The following is a 17,838-nucleotide window of genomic DNA, read 5'->3' as shown; positions in this document are numbered from 1 at the left end:
TGATTGTCCATAGCCACATCATGTGCGATGTGAAACCAATTGATCAGCCGATTTGCTATTACTCAATTTTCTACAAGTGAAATCATAATTAGTTATGCCCACACCCAACAGTAGAAACGTGATAGGCAACACAATAATACAGCAACAAACAGGATGCTACACCCAAAGTAGTCTGGCTGGAATCATTATTATTACTCGTTAGTCCAGTTTCATCAGCTTGTTATGCGCCAAATAATGAAAATACAATCAGTTTCAATAACAGTCATATAAGGAAATTACATAAGGATGAGTTACATGATGTTCCAGAAAGAAGTATGGAAGAGGTAACTCTATTGGATTAGTAATCTTGAAACCTGGAATAATTATACAGAATCATGAGTCCTGTCACTGGGGGTATACATTCAGTACAATTTGCAAATCTGGAATAAAAAGCTAGGATCAGTAGTGATGGCCATGAAATTACTGGATTGCCTCAAAGACCCTTCACTGTTGTCTTCTTACCTGGTCCAGCCTGTATGTGATTCCAGGCCCACGGCAAAGTAATTGACTCTTAAGTGCACTCTGAAACTCCCCTTGCAAACCATTCAGTTGTAGTCAGAAGGTAGCTCACAACCACCTTCTCATGCAGAGCTCAGAGTGGCCTTCACAGTGATGTCCACATCCTGAGAGTGAATAACAAGAACATGATCGCATTGGAGAAATGAAGCCACCATGCAGAGCCTGACCAGTTACACACAGCAAAGAGGTCTGAGGGAATGACAAGATGAATAAGTTTCCCCTAAATTGAACAGCAGATTGCCTTTATATAACCACTTTAATATAGTCAAATTTCCCGAGGTGCTTCACAGGAGTGATTATCAAATGAAACTTGACATTGAGCCACATGAAAGGTTTCAAGGTCAGGTGAGCATGCAGAGAAAGGCAAAGTACTCTGATCTCTGAGGGACAAAGTTCCCATGATCGCAGTAGGGATAATAATGGGGAAATCAAGGACAGAATTGTTATCTTCTTGGTTGCTCAGAGAGAACAATCGCATCCTTTGGAGTACCTGGTACTAAATGGTTGCAGTTTATACAAATTGAAATTTTGTAGGGCTGTGAGGAAAGAGCAGCAATTAATAAGTTTGAGAGAGCTGGGATATGTACGTTAGACTGAATGGTCTCCTACTATGCTGCATGATTCTACAAATAGTAATTAAATTTTCTACTAGCTGATACCAAACACACCACAATAAAAAGATGTTTGTTGAACCAATGGAGTTCAGCATCAGATACAAACTTATAACAGTGCACAATTTGATATTTTCAGAAAGCAATAATGAACTGGTGACAGGTACAACTATTTTAAAAATTTGAACTATTAGATATTGGCATTGTTGAAATTCCCTTCTCACAGAAGAATGAAAGCAATTTGTTTTGATACATTGATGGGACGTGGATGTTTATTGCTTATTAGGAATCAATCATGTTACTGTGGATCTGGAGTCATACATAGGCCAGACTAGGTAAGGATAGCAGTTTTCACATTAGTGAACCAGCTGGGTTTTTATGACAATTGGCAGTGCTTATGGATATTTTCTACATAACCTGTTCTGATCTGTTATTTATACCTCTGGAGCGGGTATGTCTTGAACCCTGGCCTCCTGCTTCAAAGGTAGGGATATGACACTACCTCCTATGCCACAAGGATTTCTATATAGGTAAAGCTAGTTTTACAATTCACTTGTTTCCTGCTCAGTTCTAGAATGAGTTCAGTTATATGGGATAGTTTTTGTAATTTCTGTGTGAAATTGGTCCTTGCTCCATTCAAGAAACAAACTATTTCTTTTATCCACAATTTAACCCATTACATGGGGAGGCGATGGCTTTGTGGTATTATTGCTGAACTATTAATCCAGAAAGTCAGTTAAATGTTCTGGGGACCCAGGTTAAAATCCTGCCATAGCAGATGATGGAATTTAAATTCAATTTTTTAAAAAAAGTCTGGCATTAAGAATCCATTGATGATAATGAAACAGTTGCTGATTGTTGGGGAGAAAAAACCATCTGGCTCACTAATGTCCTTCAGGGAAGGAAATCTGCCATCCTCTTCTGGTCTGGTTTACATGTGACTCCAGACCCGCAGCAATGTGGTTGACTCTTAGCATCCGCCTGAAATGGTCCAGCAAGCCATTCAGTTCAAGGACAGTTAGGGGTGGCCAGCCAGTGACGCCCATGTGTGAATTAAAAACAAAATTGAGCAAAATATTTATTCATCTGTTCTCCTTTATCCCTGTCTTATCAATCATGCCTTTGTTACTCTTCACTTGTTTGTTTCAATGCACACCTGGTCAGTTTTATATCATCCTCCATCCTCCCACAAACGTCCCTCACCCAAAGCTCTGCTACTGACATCCAAGCTCAAACGTTCAGCTCTCACCCCTACGTTCACTGACTGACTTTGACTCCTGGTCTGATTTTGTTTCATTATTTCCCTTGGTTTCAAATCTCTCCATGCTGTTACCCCCTCCCATTCTCTGTAACATCCTGAGGCTGTACAACCCTCTGCAAATATTGCATTCCTTTGCTTCTGGTCTTTTATGTGCTCCCAATTTCCATCACTCCCCCATAGCAGCCATGCCTTCTGCTGCCTGGACTTTAAGCATTGGGATTTCCTCCTGAAACATTTCCCTCTCCCCTTATCTCCTGCTTCAAGACAATTTTAAAAACTTCCTCTTTGAACAAACATTTGCTGACCTGACGTTGTAAACCCTCATGTGGCTCAATGTCAAATTTCATTTGATAATCACTCCTGTGAAGCACCCTGGGAAATTTGACAATATTTAAGTGGTTATATAAAGGTAATCTGCTGCTGATGATGTGCAAACTGTGTCAAATCTGAGCCTGGCATTTTGCATTAACAAGCTCACACTATCAGGAACTTAACTATTGATGCTCTTCAACCTGATTGTAGGTCTACGTGGACTTATGATTGCAGTAATAATGGCTGCTCTCATGTCATCTCTGACATCAATATTCAACAGCAGCAGTACACTGTTTACCATGGACATCTGGAGAAAGATCCGGAAGGATGCCAGTGAATGGGAATTACTGCTGGTTGGAAGGTAGGATTCACTGTGTCAGCCTCAGGAGGTATTTGCACAAAATAAATCCAGGGATTGTAAAGCAGCAATAGTCCGAGAGGACCAGTCTCTCATTAGAGAGAGACAGCTCGTGCCGAGTTTAACCTGATGGGTCACCAGGCCTCAAGTAGGGGGCAAGGTTGACAAAGTAGGACCTTCATGGTAACCTCAGCCAGTGCAGAAATTGAACACACATTGTTGGCATTACTGTGCATTGCAAACCAAATGCCCAAGTTAAGCAACCCTTTCTCAATAGTGCAAGCTAAGTACAAACCATACTGATGTTAGCATAATGCAGTTTTATCGAAGAGAATGTTATGAGATGAGTGATGTCATGATGGAGGGAGGCATAAGTAATACCAGCAGGGACAGTCATAGTCGTGTAGCTCATTGACCATGTTCCACTTGGACAATTTCTCCAGTAGCAGGAATAGGATTGGACAGGTTTCCCAGAACAGGGAGGAAAGCTTTTAAATTTCAAAATGTCCCTAAAGAGCCACTGGCACTTTGCTGGTGGTGGATTGACCCAAAGGCAAGAAGAGAAACCAGGGACCCTGGTGCCGCTCCTGACTTGGGTTCTCAGCCTGCCCTTTGACCCTCAAGCCGATCACAATGGGCTTCCTGGAGCCTCAGTCCTGGCTATTGATGTAATCTCCTGTCCTGTGCCCTGGATTGAATCAGTTCTCCCCCTGACCCAGGTGAATGGTGGTGGCCTTCCAGTTTCACCCCAAGGGAACTAATTTTTTTATGCAAAAGAAGAACCGTGATCAGGTAAGGGAGCTCCCTTCGGCCCCAACGATTGGCTCAGAGTGATTCCCCATGTGTCAGTTTTGATGAAGTTTCCTTGGCCTACATGGTGTCAGCAACTGGTCCCCTGCCATCCTCACCTCTGACTACTGCTCGTGATGGCACTGCCAAGCTGCCAGGTCTCTGATCAGTTCATCTTGCACAGGATGGCAACCCTGCTGGCTACTTGTTTACTTTTAGTCACTGCATTTGGGCCTTCATGGTCATCATATCCTCTGGTGCAACTTAAATCTGGACCTTCGGGTCCACAGGTCGGGACATTACTGTTGTGCCATAAGACCCCTGGTGGCAATCTGTACATGAAAATCAAGCGAGACGGTGCCACTAGCCTGCCATGAGTGTTGCCTACACACAATTACAGCTGCTGGCAGGAATCAGAGCTTCTCGAGAATTATTTCTGCAAGAGTCCACTCTTACATGGGAATGTTGAATGAACAGTGGTGGGGCTTGTGGAATACGCTCTGTGAGGGATTTTATGCTGGAAATTGAATCTCACAGAGTCACAGAACTCATTCCAGCCTAAGTATCTGTTTCTGTGCTGTACATCTCTATGATTCTATGACTCTATCCATCCATTCAATCACAGAGCACTGTTGGAGTGTGAAATACTTTGCAGCAGGTAGCAGATGTAAGGATCATTGCATCTCTTAAGTTATTAAATATTCCAAGCAGAGGAAGGTAAAGGTACCCCGAGAAAGCAGGCAATAAGATCTGTTCTGGAAAACAAAGAGCTGGAGTACATATCTTGACCTTCCTTACATATTCTGACTTGAATCCTTCTGTCATTTTAATTGCCTGCCTTCTGCCTGCAAGAAAACCATTGCTCCATGGCATTGCTTCTTGCACAGACCTTTCTCCATGTCATTCAGTTTGAGAGTGTTGCTGTTGACCAAGTCCAGTCCCACATGGTATTCTATATTGGCCCATCCTTTCACCCACTTCCTCCTCTTTGCTTTGTTATTTCTCTCTATACATAGAGTGACAATTTTCTCTTTCTAGAACCTTTCTTCCCTGTATTATGACCAATTACCTCATGCTTGATAAGTGTTTTTAATTAATGGTAGGGTTATGGGTGTGTCTACCAGCCTTAATTGCCCAAGGAAGTGGCAGTAATTTTCCTTCTTGAATACAGCTGAAAGGCTTGTGAGGCCATTATGGATGGAGGCTAAGAGTCAACCACATTACTCTGGGTCTGGAGTTGCACACAAGATGATTGGTTAAGTGTGACAGATGTCATTCCTTAAAGAACATTGGGGAACCAGATGGATTTTTCATTTAACCAGGCAGTTTCAACTTTGGTCACCGTTGATGTTGGTGCTCAAAGAAGATTGGGCTTAGATTGTAGATATTAATTAGATGGCCTTGCAGTTAATATGTCTACTGCCAGAGTACATTATTAATAAATTGTTCACTTTTGTTTTAAGATGGAAACTTGGTGTCCAAGATTGGTTGGTTGGAAAGCCTGGTTAGGAATAAAGAGCAATTTTGAAGTTCATCGAATGTTTTAATTTCACATGTTATGAATCCTGTGATAGCAAGCCTGATCTGATTTGCCTTGCAAACCCATGTGCAAAAACAGAATAACATGCATTTCTCATCTACCTGTTCTTAGAAATTCTTGTAGATTCTTTCACTCAGGCCAAAATCCTCTTACTATTTCAGCACAATGGCATTATATCAGAGTCTAACTCAGTTGGTCCCTCATCCATCCTTTGATAAAATAAAGATGTTCCCTGGCAATCAGACTATGGTGTGCTCCAGAATTCCTTGGTTCCTCTTGGTGCTTGTTACCTGCCTTTGAGATTGGCCATTGCAGGAGAGACTGAGAACTAGACCCCACCAGTCAGTACCGTACTCTGTGTACTCAGTATCTCAATTGGACAACTGTGTCAAATTGGACTCAAATTGCATTGAGATTCGACTCCAGCTTAAAAAAACTAATGATAATGGAAGGTTGACTCTCATCTATTTGGATACCTCTCACGTATTTCCTGTTCTTTCTGTTTAGGATTGTGACGGTGATACTGGTCGCAGTGAGCTTGGTATGGATCCCAATATTGCAGAGTGCTAACAGCGGGCAACTCTTCAATTATATTCAGTCGGTGACCAGCTATTTAGCTCCTCCTGTAACTGCAGTTTTTGTTCTTGCTGTGTTTTGGAAACGAACTAATGAACCTGTGAGTAATGGGTCTGTGCTTCCAGCTGCCTAGGCCCTAAACTACAGAATTACCTTCCTATGCCACTGTGCCACTCTACATGTCTCTTCACCTTTAAGACATGACATAACAGAGAAACATAGAAGCTGGGTGCAGGAATAGCCATTTGACCCCTCGAGCCTGCTCCACTGTTCAATATGATCATGGCTGATCATTGAGTTTAATGCCTTAATCCTGCCCTCCCTCCATATCCCTTCAGCAATGTCCACCTCCTTTTTGAAAACACAATCTTTTGACCTCAATCATTTTCTGTGGTAGCAAATTGCATAAGCTCACAACTCTCTGGGCGAAGAAATTTCTCCTCATCTCAGTCCTACAATGTTTACCTATTATACTTAAACTATGACCCATGGTTCTGGACTCCCCTACCATCAGGAATACCCTTCCTGCATCTAACCTGTCTCTTCCTGTTAGAATTTTATAGGTTTCTATGGATTCCCCCTCATTCTTTTAAACTCCAATGAATACAATCCTGACTGATTCAATCTCTCCTCATACATCAGCCCTGCCATCCCAGAAATCAATTTGGTAAACTTTTGTTGCACTCCCTCTATAGCAAGAACATCCTTCCTCAGATAAGGAGACCAAAACTGTACACAATATTCCAGGTGTGGCCTCACGAATGCCTTGTATAGTTGAAGCAAGACATCCTTGTTCCTGTACTCAAATCCTCCTGTTATGAAGGCCAACATACAGTTTGCTGCCTTTACTGCCAGCCACACCTGTGTGCCTACTTTCAGCAACTGGTGCATGAGGACACCCAAATCTTGCTGAACATTCCCCTCTCTCAACTTACAGCCATTCAAACCTGGCTTCCTATTTTTGCTACCTTCCATTTATTCATATTATATTGCATCAGTCATGCATTTGCCCACTTACTCGGTCTGTCCAAATCACAGGGCAGCATCTCTGCATCCTCCTCATAGCTCATCCTTCCTCCCAGCATTGTGTCATTTGCAAATTTTGAGCTATGACATTTGGTTCCCTCATCTAAATCATTTACATACATTCTGAATAGCTGGGGATGTAGTACCAATCCTTGCTGTACTAGTCACTGCCGGCCATTCCGAAACTTAAAAACTACCTCTTTGACCAAAGGCCACCTGGTCTAATGTCACCTTATATAAAACTGGAAAAGGATAGAATCAATCACTAGGTCTCACAACATTTGTGGAGAAAGAAACTCAGTTAGCTTTTCAGAATAATAAGCTTTTTCAGAATTCCATAATAATTTGCCTTTCTAGCTCCTTATGTGGCTTCTTGTCAAACTTTGCTCTTGGGAATTTATTCCATTAAACGTGTTATATAAATGCAATTTCTTGAAAGAAGTTCCAAATCAAAATGTTCAGATATAGCCTATGATCTCTTCATTCTGCAAGTGAAAATATTTCGCAGAAAATCTTTAGTTCCCTTTTCATTATTATTCATCATTTCCAAATTCATTGAATTATACAGCACAGGAAGGGGCTAATCAACATTGTGAATCGTCAGGCCTGGATTATCTCTGAGTCAGAAAGTTGTTCACACTCCATCCCAGATACTTGAACAAAATATCCAGACTGACACTCTAGCACAACTCTTTGGTGGTGCCATTTTACAGATGAGGTATTACACAAAGGCCTTGTTTATCTTCTCTGGTGGATGTAACAGATTCTATGACATTATATTTGAAGAAAACTGGGCCATTTTTCCTAATGTTGTAGACAGTATTTATCCCTGAAACAAAATTAATTTGAAAAAAAGATGATCTGGTCATTATCTTTTCTCTCCCTCAGTATTGCACTGAAGCATTTGCGGTATGTGTTTAAAATCTCTGGAATAAGCCTCAAATCCCCTCCCTTTTGACACTAAAACAAAAGTGATACTTCTGAGCCACACAGCCAGCTGACTTTGTAGCTGGTGGATCTGACCATTGTTCTGATGCAGTATCGGGATGGAAACCAGAGTAGTGACCAGCGTGAACCCAAGTTATAAACAAAAACAGAAATTGCTGGAAAAGCTCAGGAGGTCTGGTAGTATCTGTGGCAAGAAATCAGGATGCGGAGGTGCCAGTATTCGACTGGGTGGACAAGGTCAGAGGTCACAAAATGTAATTCTGCATTATTGTGTAACTCAAAGGCTGCCTTAGGAGACACTTACCTGAAGATGGGAAGCTGAATGTCCTTAACCGCTGAAGTGTTCCCTGACTGGGAGGGAACATTTGTGTCTGACAATTGTTGCATGGTGTCCATTCATCCGAGGAATCACTGAAATGCCTGCAAAATGATATCAACAAATTTCATCCCACCATCAAATGTACCATGGACTACTCTTCAGAATCAGTCTCATTCTTGGACACACACATCCTCCATCAAGGATAGACCCCTCAGTACCTTACTCCACCGCAAGCCCACGGATAACCTCACAATGCTGCACTTCTCCAGCTTCCACCCTAAACATGTTAAAGAAGCCATTCCCTACGGAAAAGCCCTGCATGTACACAGGATCCGCTCAGATGAGGAGGAACGCGACGATCATCTAAAGATGCTGAAAGACACCCTCATAACAATGGGATACAATGCTCAACTCATTGGTCGCCAGGTCTGACGTGCCACAGCAATAAACCACAATGACCTCCTCAGAAAACAGACACAGGACACAACCAATAGAGTACCCTTCGTTGTCCAGTGCTTCCCTGGAGTGGAGAAACTGTGCCATTTTCTTCGCAGCCTTCAATATGTCGTTGATGACAATGAACATCACACAAAGATCATTCCTATGCCTCTAGTTCATGACTTCAAATATGCCTTTGCAGTAAACTACCCGGCCTTCAGGATAACAATGACCACAACACCACACAACACTGCCACAGTGACCTCTGCAAGACATGTCAGATCATTGACATGGATACTAACATCACACGTGGGAACACCACCCACCACAGGCAGGTATTCATGTGACTCGGGCAATGTTGTCTACCTCATACGCTGAAGGCAATTATGCCCTGGGGCATGGTACATTGGCGAGACCATGCAGGTGCTATGACAACGGATGAATGGGCACCACGCAACAATTGCCAGACAGGAATGTTCCCACCCAGTCGGGGAACACTTCAGCGGTCAAGGACATTCAGCCTCTGATCTTCGGGCAAGTGTCCTCCAAAGCAGAATCCAAGATACGCAACAACACAGAATCGCTGAGCAGAAACTGATAGCCAAGTTCCGTGCCCATGAGGACGGCCTCAACTGTGATCTTGGGTTCACTCGTGCTACATGTGACCCCGCCATACTGTTCTGTATTTGTAAAATCTTCCTTACTATCCTGTTTGGACACCATCACCTTGATAACCTGTTATGATCTCTCTGAAGATGGGAAGCTGAATGTCCTTAACCGCTTAGTTTGTACAGCTTTGGATTACTTGTTACTTTGGTTAGACCCTTGGCATGTGACTCTTATACCTATCATGTTATTGAAGGGTCTAGGCCCGAAACGTCACCTTTCTGCTCCTATGATGCTGCTTGGCCTGCTGTGTTCATCCAGCCCTGCACCTAGTTGTCTCATGTTATTCCAGCCATTTGGTTTGTCTCCAGCATCATCTAATTTTGAACTTTTTGTATTTATCTCTCTGCCTCAAGTAATCAGATCATAAGACATCCCTTCACTTGCTATTCAGCTGTTGATGCTTTACCCACATTGTCTGACACTTTTGATCACCTTGCTATTCAGCCTGTCGACACTGCATTCACACCATTTGTACGATCTTTTGATCTTTCTGTGCCTATGCGAATCCCTTCACTTCACCTGATGAAGGAGCAGTGCACGGAAAGCTTGTGATTTCAAGTAAACCTGTTGGACTATATCCTGGTGTTGGACGAGAAATCAGAGTTAATGTTTCGGGTCGAGTGACCCTTCCTCAGAACTTCTGAGCTTTTCCAGCAATTTCTGTTTTCGTTTCTGACTTACAGCACCTTCAGTTCTTCCGGTTTTTAACCCAAATTATGACTGCCCTGTTTTTGGTTTGAGTGACAATGAGACCCAGTAAATATTTGCTGCTTGTTTCCAGGGTGCATTCTGGGGCCTAATGGTTGGACTAGCAATTGGCCTGGTGCGAATGGTCATGGAATTTGTGTATCCCTCGCCACAGTGTGGAGTGTATGATCTAAGGCCATCTCTGTTGAAGAAGGTTCACTACCTCCACTTTGCAGTTATTCTGTGCACCCTTACAGCTCTAATCGTCGTGGTGATCAGCCTGCTGACAAAGCCTCCTCATGAAAGCCAGGTATGGTACAGCTTCTGCTTTTGGCACGGTTAATACCATTGCAACTCCCCCCCTCAGAGCATGCTGAGGTTTTGTTTCCCATGTGATCAGTTCAGAATGGATGGTTGCTACCTGGCATTAATCCCACCTTCTTCAGCTGAATGAAACCAATGGTAGTTTTTTATTTAACTGATTATAGGACTGCTGTTATAGAAATTCCAGTGATATTTTTAAGAAAATGAGAATTGAACACTATCTATAGCTGATACATGACCCATAACGCCAATCTCAATATCCACTGCCTTTATCAACTACTCTTTAGGCTATCAACATGTTGATATTGGCTTATTTAGGATGTTGTCAAACACTGTATTGGCGTTCTCTTAACTCACACCAAATCCCAATCCACTATGTTCCCTAGGCTTCCTGACCTACATTTGACTCCTGGTCAAGCAATGTCTTGCTTTTCAAATTCAAATTCTTATTTTCAAGTCCCTTCATGGCCTTGCCCCCTCCCCATCTTTAATTAACACCGTACCGCAAAACCCATTACATGTGATGTAAATGAGATATAGGTACCAAAGCTCACATTCCACGATCTCCTTTAGGAAGTCACAAATGTACTACTCACCATGACCCCAGCAAGTCTTGGTTAGAAATTCCTAGGAACTCAGGTATATTGTGTCTGCTATAGTTTTAGTTATGTCAGAAAAACATGGATACTATGCTCAGTATGTTCTGCATATAAGCTGTTGCCATGTAAGATATTTTCATGTTACAGTGACCTGATGCCATTTATGTGTAGGTACTTGATTGCTGGACACTCTGGACATTCCACATCTCAATGTCTATTTATTATTTGTAGCACTGGACAGCAGTGAATTGAATCCTAGGGACTCCAGGCTAACTCCAGAGAGTTGGTAACACATTTGAAGATATTTATACTGATTCATACCACGTTTCACACATTCAACATTGTATGGTTTTAATCTTTGCAGCAAAGCACTGTAGAACATTGTAGACCCTTGCATTGTGTCAGCTGCATCAAATTCTGTTTTTGGTAAATGCTTTTGAAAGTACAGGTGCAGCAGATAGACTATCCTTTAAAACGCATGCCAGCATATTAAAGTCTGATTTTGCAGTGTTTCCAATGGTTACTCAGGATCAAGCCTAGAATACAGGAGCCCTTTGCACTAAATGCATATAAGAAGAGATCTACAGTCTATCAGTTGAAAGCCCATAGGGAATAATTTGGTCTGACTAATAATGAACATATTAGAAAATTACTTTTAAAAATTGACCTTTTCATGGAACGTTTTCATTCGTATGTTATAAAAAATATTGGCGAGGATGTTTGATTGGACAGAAAGTGGGAGGAAGCGGGAAATTATTCCAGGAGTAAGACCAAAAGAGATGGCATTCCATCGTCCAGCCTGGCCTGTAATGGCTATGGAGTTAAAATGGGGGGATTCAGGCCTATGAGACAAAGAGTAGAGATTGGGTTGATTCACTGGGGAACTGAATTTGAAGTATTTATATTAGAAGAATGAACAGTAAGATTGGTCATACCTATTGTTTGATCTGGACAAAAAAGAGAATCAAGCTTGCTTCATAACATTCCAAATGAATTCAACAGCAACAAATTACATTGCCTTTTAAGAATGTGCACTTAGGGATCAAAAGGCTAGTGTGGTTGGTGCATGTTGTAATATTTGGATTTGTTTTTAACTAGAACCAACCCTTAAATTGAGGACACCTGTCCAAACTGAGATTGTGATCCACCCATGCTAACACATGGAAGTATGTCAGGCATATAAAACATGTAAAGTAGCAAGAAAATAGACATTACAAATGATAGCCTTTTGTCCACTGGGTATGTTTTAAAATAAGAAACTTAAGAGCGTGTTTCTTGTACTTGCTCTGCCAATTAAAGTATTTTTTTAACCTATTATTGACCAGAGATCAATATTACGGGAGTTGGACCAAATTATTCTAATAATGTTTGATTATTTATAGTGAAAATGAAATCTTTAATTTTTGTTAATAACTCAGTCAGTTTGAAGATAGCCATTAACTAAATTACAATTAAAAGCCACCATTATTAAATATTTACACTTCCCCCTCAGTTGAAAAATGTAACATGGTGGACAATTTCACAAGAGAGAAAGCAGCCTGACATTATCCTTCAAAAGGTATCTCCAGAACGGCATGCCTGGGACAACAGAATTGAAGGTAGGATTATTTCAGCCTATTTGTATTATGCAGGTCTAAGGGGACACCACTTGATCTTGAAGATATGTAATGATAACTAGCCCCTTCTCGCCACGCTCCCCACTCAATTGGGTAGTGAGTAGTCACAGCTGAGCCATAGGACTGGAGGAAGGTTTGTAATGGAGTTCCCCAGGGATCAGTGCTCTGAACCATGTCTGTCCTGATATATGCTGATGACCTAGACCTGGTGTCCAAGGCACCATTCCAATATTTGTAGATGACGTGAAAATTGGAAGTACTGTGAATCGTGAAGAGGATACTGCAGAACTTCAAAACAACACTGGTTGGTGGTGGGGGTGGGGACTGGCAAAAGAAATTTAATCTAAAGGAGTGTTAAGTAATTCATTTTGGCAGGAAGAATGCAGAGACAATGTATACAATTCTAAAAGGGTGCAGGAGAATACATTGAAGGAGGCAGGAAAAGTTGAAAGTTTTAAAACAAAAGGATCCTAGGCTTTATCCATTGGGCCAGAAAGTGCAAAAACAAAGAGGTTATGTAAACCTGTGCTCAATGTTGGTTTGGCCTCAATGGGTCATTGGCTGCAGTGATGGTGGTGCCTAGAGTGGAGACTCTTGGTGGGGGCAGTGGGTCTTTGGCTGCGGCGGAGGCAGTGCCTGGAGTAGGGACTCCTGACAACAGTAGGCCTAAAGCGTACACTTTTGGCAGAATTGCCATTGCTGTACCCAAATGGGGACTCCTTCTGGCCTGGGACATCTTGCAGAGATCCTGCAGAAGCCCTGGAGCTGTGTTTGAAGGCCCCTTGTACTGAGGATGAATTCTATTTATGTAATTTCTTTTCGTTCAAAATCCTGAGTGGTCTGGACAGATAGGGAGAAACTTTCTATTGGTAGGAAGATTAAGAGCCAGATGACACAGATTTAAAGTAATTGGCAAAAGAGGCTAACAATATAAAGGGCAGAATTTTCCCAGCCATTGAGTGGAGTTGACAATGGTAAGAAATTTGAGAAAATACAGTGACCATGGAAAAGATCTGATTCTCGACAAAAAGAGTGCAGGTTTCCCCTTAAAGTTTTAATGACAAGTTCCAAATCTTGCTAGTAAGCCATGAGCACCTTATTTTCATGTATTTGCATCTCATCGTCATCTCATGTCAAATCTCTATGCAGTTTTTCCATGCACTGGTGAGAAACTAGACACGTCAAGTGCCACCTTGAATATCAGAGTGGTTACCTGGTGGATGGAGCTCACTGCTTGCTTCTCCAGGCCTTCATCTTAATGTCTATTCATCAGCATCTCAGTGCATGTTCCACGGGCAGTAATCGCCTGCTTGCATCGTCAGCAGAAATCAGCACCAGCAAAGCATCAGCCTCACCACATCATTATGGCCAATTCGGACTAACTCGTAATACAGTGCAGCTCTTCACTAACTGCACTTTAGAACTTATGGACACCATGTATTGCAATGTTCCTAGTGGGTCACTCTGTGCATAGAGATGCAACCCCATCTTGTACGTCTGCACAGCGTGCATTTTGTGGCTTTTTAAAAATTCATTTATGGGATGTGGGCGTCGCTGGCTGGCCAGCATTTCTTGCCCATCCCTAGTCACCCTTCAAAAGGTGGTCGTGAGCTGCCTTCTTGAACCGCTGCAGTCCTCCTGCTGTGGGTTGACCCACAATGCCATTAGGGAGGGAGTTCCAGGATTTTGACCCAGCAACAGTGACGGAACGGTGATACATTTCCAAGTCAGGATAGTGAGTGACTTGGAGGGGAACTTGGAGGCGGGCATGTTCCCATATGTCTGCTGCCCTTGTCCTTATAAATGGAAGTGGTCATGGGTTTGGAAGGTGCCGTCTGAGGATGTTTGGTGAATTTCTGCAGTGCATCTTGTAGATAGTACACACTGCTGCTACTGAGCGTCGCTGGTGGAGGGAGTGAATGCTTGTGGCTCTTAGCTTGTGTTCTTAGCATTGACACACTTTGCACCTACTTGTACAAACACAGCATCTCTGCCTTGCCCTGCTTTTAGCACTGGCAGAAAGGCAAGCTGCTTGTCATGGTTGCCAGCCATGAACAGTCAAGAAGGTGGATATATTGTTGTATGGCACCATGATACATTAATGCTACCCCTACAAAATCTTCCAGCAGCTTGTGTGGCAAACACAATGCATGTGCTTCAACCAAATGGCCAAGTCTGAAAGACTTGTCCTTACTGGAGTGGAAAGGGCCTATGGTCAGTCAGAGAGAGACGCAATACCTAGTCATCAGCATCATCTAATCTCAGTCCAAGTGACTGACCATGATCAGTTAGTTTCTTGGTGAGATGAGGTGCCAGGGACCCTTTACTTTGCAGTCTAAGGATTAGGCAACAGTCAGTCCTGCAGGTCAAGTTCAACCTGTCCGAGGATCATTGGTACGCCCATTAGAAACAACAGTTTGCTGAGCCATCATCAATCATGGCTGTCCTCACATATCAGTCCAAAGGGGTGGTGGCTGATGGTGAGTACATGTATGAGGGCAGTAGATGTCAGGGGGCAGTCCATGCAGTTCAGAGGAAAGTAGGCAGTTCAATTGTCAGACTGGAATATTGTGCTCTGATGCTGAGGCAGTAAGAACACAGAAGAGGGGCTACTCCAAATATAAGGGTGGGATCTGACATAGCATAGGAGGGCACAGAATATTGCAGGAGGGAGGGATTTTGTAAATCAACCTCACTCTTGTATCAATGGGCAGACAAAGGATAGCAGTAAGCCACGAGCTGAGGGGGAAAATTGTGGATATTAACAATTAAGTAATTAAGGAGGAGGGTGCGGGTAATCTTGACTATCTGACAAAGCCTAGAATCCACTCACAGGAAATTGAGGTAGGTCATGTACCATCTTTGACTAACTGCACAATAAGGAAGGAAAATGGCTGCCAACTCATTCACAGTGGGCAGAATACATTTTGTTTGTTTTTATTGAGTAGGGGCAGGGTGCACATGTTTGCACAATAAGGTTGAGTTTGGATTGTAGTTGCACGTTGGTCATCACCCATGCTTGAATGAGTGTATGTTCCCTTATTAAGTCCATAGACAGAATCAATCTTTGCCACCAGAGGAGTGCGCACTCTAAATGATCATAGAGCCATACACAAGTTAAGTGTGGAACATGAAGATTCTGTCACAAGACCTCCACATGATTTTTGGCCTCAATGATCTCAGAGTGCAAACTCACACACGTAAGTGTTCAAGGATGCTTAAAATACGTTGCTTTCCAGGATATTTCTCAGATATATCCTTTATACTCCTTGGGATGTACAAAGAGCCTATTATTCTGACATAGTAATAATGTAAACAACTGAAATGCAACTAAAATGATAATCGATAAGACACGTGATGAGCAAAAGTTCACACACTTATGTGAAAGTATATTGTCACTTGTGTCACTCATGTGCTCTCCCACTGTATTGTAGCCCTGCTCTGTGGAACTGCTTTATCATTGACCCTGCTGTCCGTGGGGATGTAGGTGGATGTGCCCGGAGGCTGTTTGTGGTTAGAGTGCCCAACGACAAGCTCACCTCCTGAGCTCCAGTTTTGACTGGGTTGGAAATCATGAGTGTGTGTGTGTGTGTATGTGTCTCGGTGCCTGCTGACACCATCCTACCTCCTTGTGAGGGAGGGCACTTGGACTGAGGTCAAGGTCCCTCAACCCCTCTTGCCTTGCTGCTGATGCTGAGCACCAGTGACTAAAACAATGGAGTGGAGGTTTGCATGTATTTCTGGCAGCCACTGAGCATTCTGCTCAGTTCTGAGGAAGGGTCACTAGACCCAAAACATTAACTCTGATTTCTCTTTGCAGATGCTACAAGACCTGCTGAGCTTTTCCAGCAACATTTGTTTATGTTTGCGAGTGTTCTGCTGGATCTGGCTCTCTGTGGCATCTGCAAACCTGTTTGTGGGGACAGCCAGATACATGCAAGCTGGAGCCAGCACAATATAATTAACATTGGTGCACCCCTTGCTAAACTTCGATCTATGTAACTGGATGGAAGGACGGTTAGTGTTGGTGCAGGAGCAGCAGGGGCAATAAGGTGTTACACATGAGTGAGTACGTAGAGCAGAAGGCAAGAATGGTTAGTAGTTTAGGAAGATGAGGTGAGTATGCAGCATTGAGTGCAGCCGCTGCTTGCTATGGTGAGAGTTGTAGTCCATTAAATGTGTAGATGTTACTGTGCAGTACCAGAGTAAGTGAGTGTGAGGAAGTAGAGAAGATGGTGGCGCTTACCTTTGTAAAGTGCAGATGATCAAAAAGCTTCTTCCCACACTGCTGGGCATTCTTCGTGATCCATGAAACAGCACTGTCCCATGTTTCTAACTGTGTCTGGTGAAATGATCTCCTTTGATGGTCTGTAAGAAAGAAGGTGACCCTCCTCTCCACCACCAATCCACATTATCATACTCAATGAATCTATGGCAAGACCAGAAAACTCCCATGTCCGATTCTTAGTCGGTGTTGTTTTAGTGTCTGGGAGCAGAGAGGTTGTGTCAACTAATCAAGATTTTCACTCCAGATTACTGCTCAATGATTTCTATTGGAAACACAAGGTGAGGTGTCAAAGGCAATCATTGTTCCTTCACTGTCACTGGGTCAAAATCCTGGAAGTTCCTCCCTAACAGCACTGGAGGTGTACATACACCATATGGACTTCAGCAGTTCAAGGATCAGCTCACTACCACCTACTCAATGGCATTTAGGAATGGGCAATAAAAGCTGGCCTCATCAGTGAATCCCACATCTCATAAGTGAAAACAATGTTTCAGATGTAATACACTTGGGGTTGAATGACTCACTGACACAAATGAAATGATTTATGTGAATATTGGTCCCACCAGTGAATGATTGATGTCATTGCTGCCTGTGGCTGAGAAGGAAAATTAAAAATGCAAGGTTTACCCCTCTCTGCATCACTGTTAGATTTGTTTCAGACTCCTATGCTGCTGTAATATTGTACTGTACCATTGTCTCTAAGATACCCCAATTTTAAGGATTCTAGGCGCTGTGTATATATAAGGCTGTGACTCTGTATACCAGATAGTCTGGCTGGAATGTGCAGGTAGCACACTTGATTATTCGAGCGCTATCATTTTCACGACACCTTACTACATCTCTCCACCTCTCTATTCCTCTATCTTCCTTTCAGACACACCTTAAAACCTATTGTTTTTCATAGATAGTAGGAACTGCC

At 42.7% G+C, this 17,838-nt stretch overlaps 1 protein-coding gene across 1 annotated transcript in view; it reads left to right on the top strand.

Moving 5' to 3' along the window:
* slc5a10 (solute carrier family 5 member 10) overlaps window positions 1-17,838 on the top strand; it is a 125,759-nt gene that overhangs the window by 105,097 nt on the left and 2,824 nt on the right. The window contains exons 11-14 of the mRNA XM_048609781.1: window positions 2,953-3,103; window positions 5,937-6,105; window positions 10,187-10,402; window positions 12,508-12,613. Coding sequence (XP_048465738.1) covers window positions 2,953-3,103; window positions 5,937-6,105; window positions 10,187-10,402; window positions 12,508-12,613 — 642 coding nt within the window. The remainder of the gene's footprint in view (window positions 1-2,952; window positions 3,104-5,936; window positions 6,106-10,186; window positions 10,403-12,507; window positions 12,614-17,838) is intronic.

This window comes from Rhincodon typus, chromosome 21 (genome assembly GCF_021869965.1).
Source record: "Rhincodon typus isolate 14 chromosome 21, sRhiTyp1.1, whole genome shotgun sequence".
NCBI classification, from domain to species: domain Eukaryota; kingdom Metazoa; phylum Chordata; class Chondrichthyes; order Orectolobiformes; family Rhincodontidae; genus Rhincodon; species Rhincodon typus.
The sequence above is the reverse complement of the archived record's forward strand: the minus strand, read 5'-3'. Positions and strand labels throughout refer to the sequence as shown.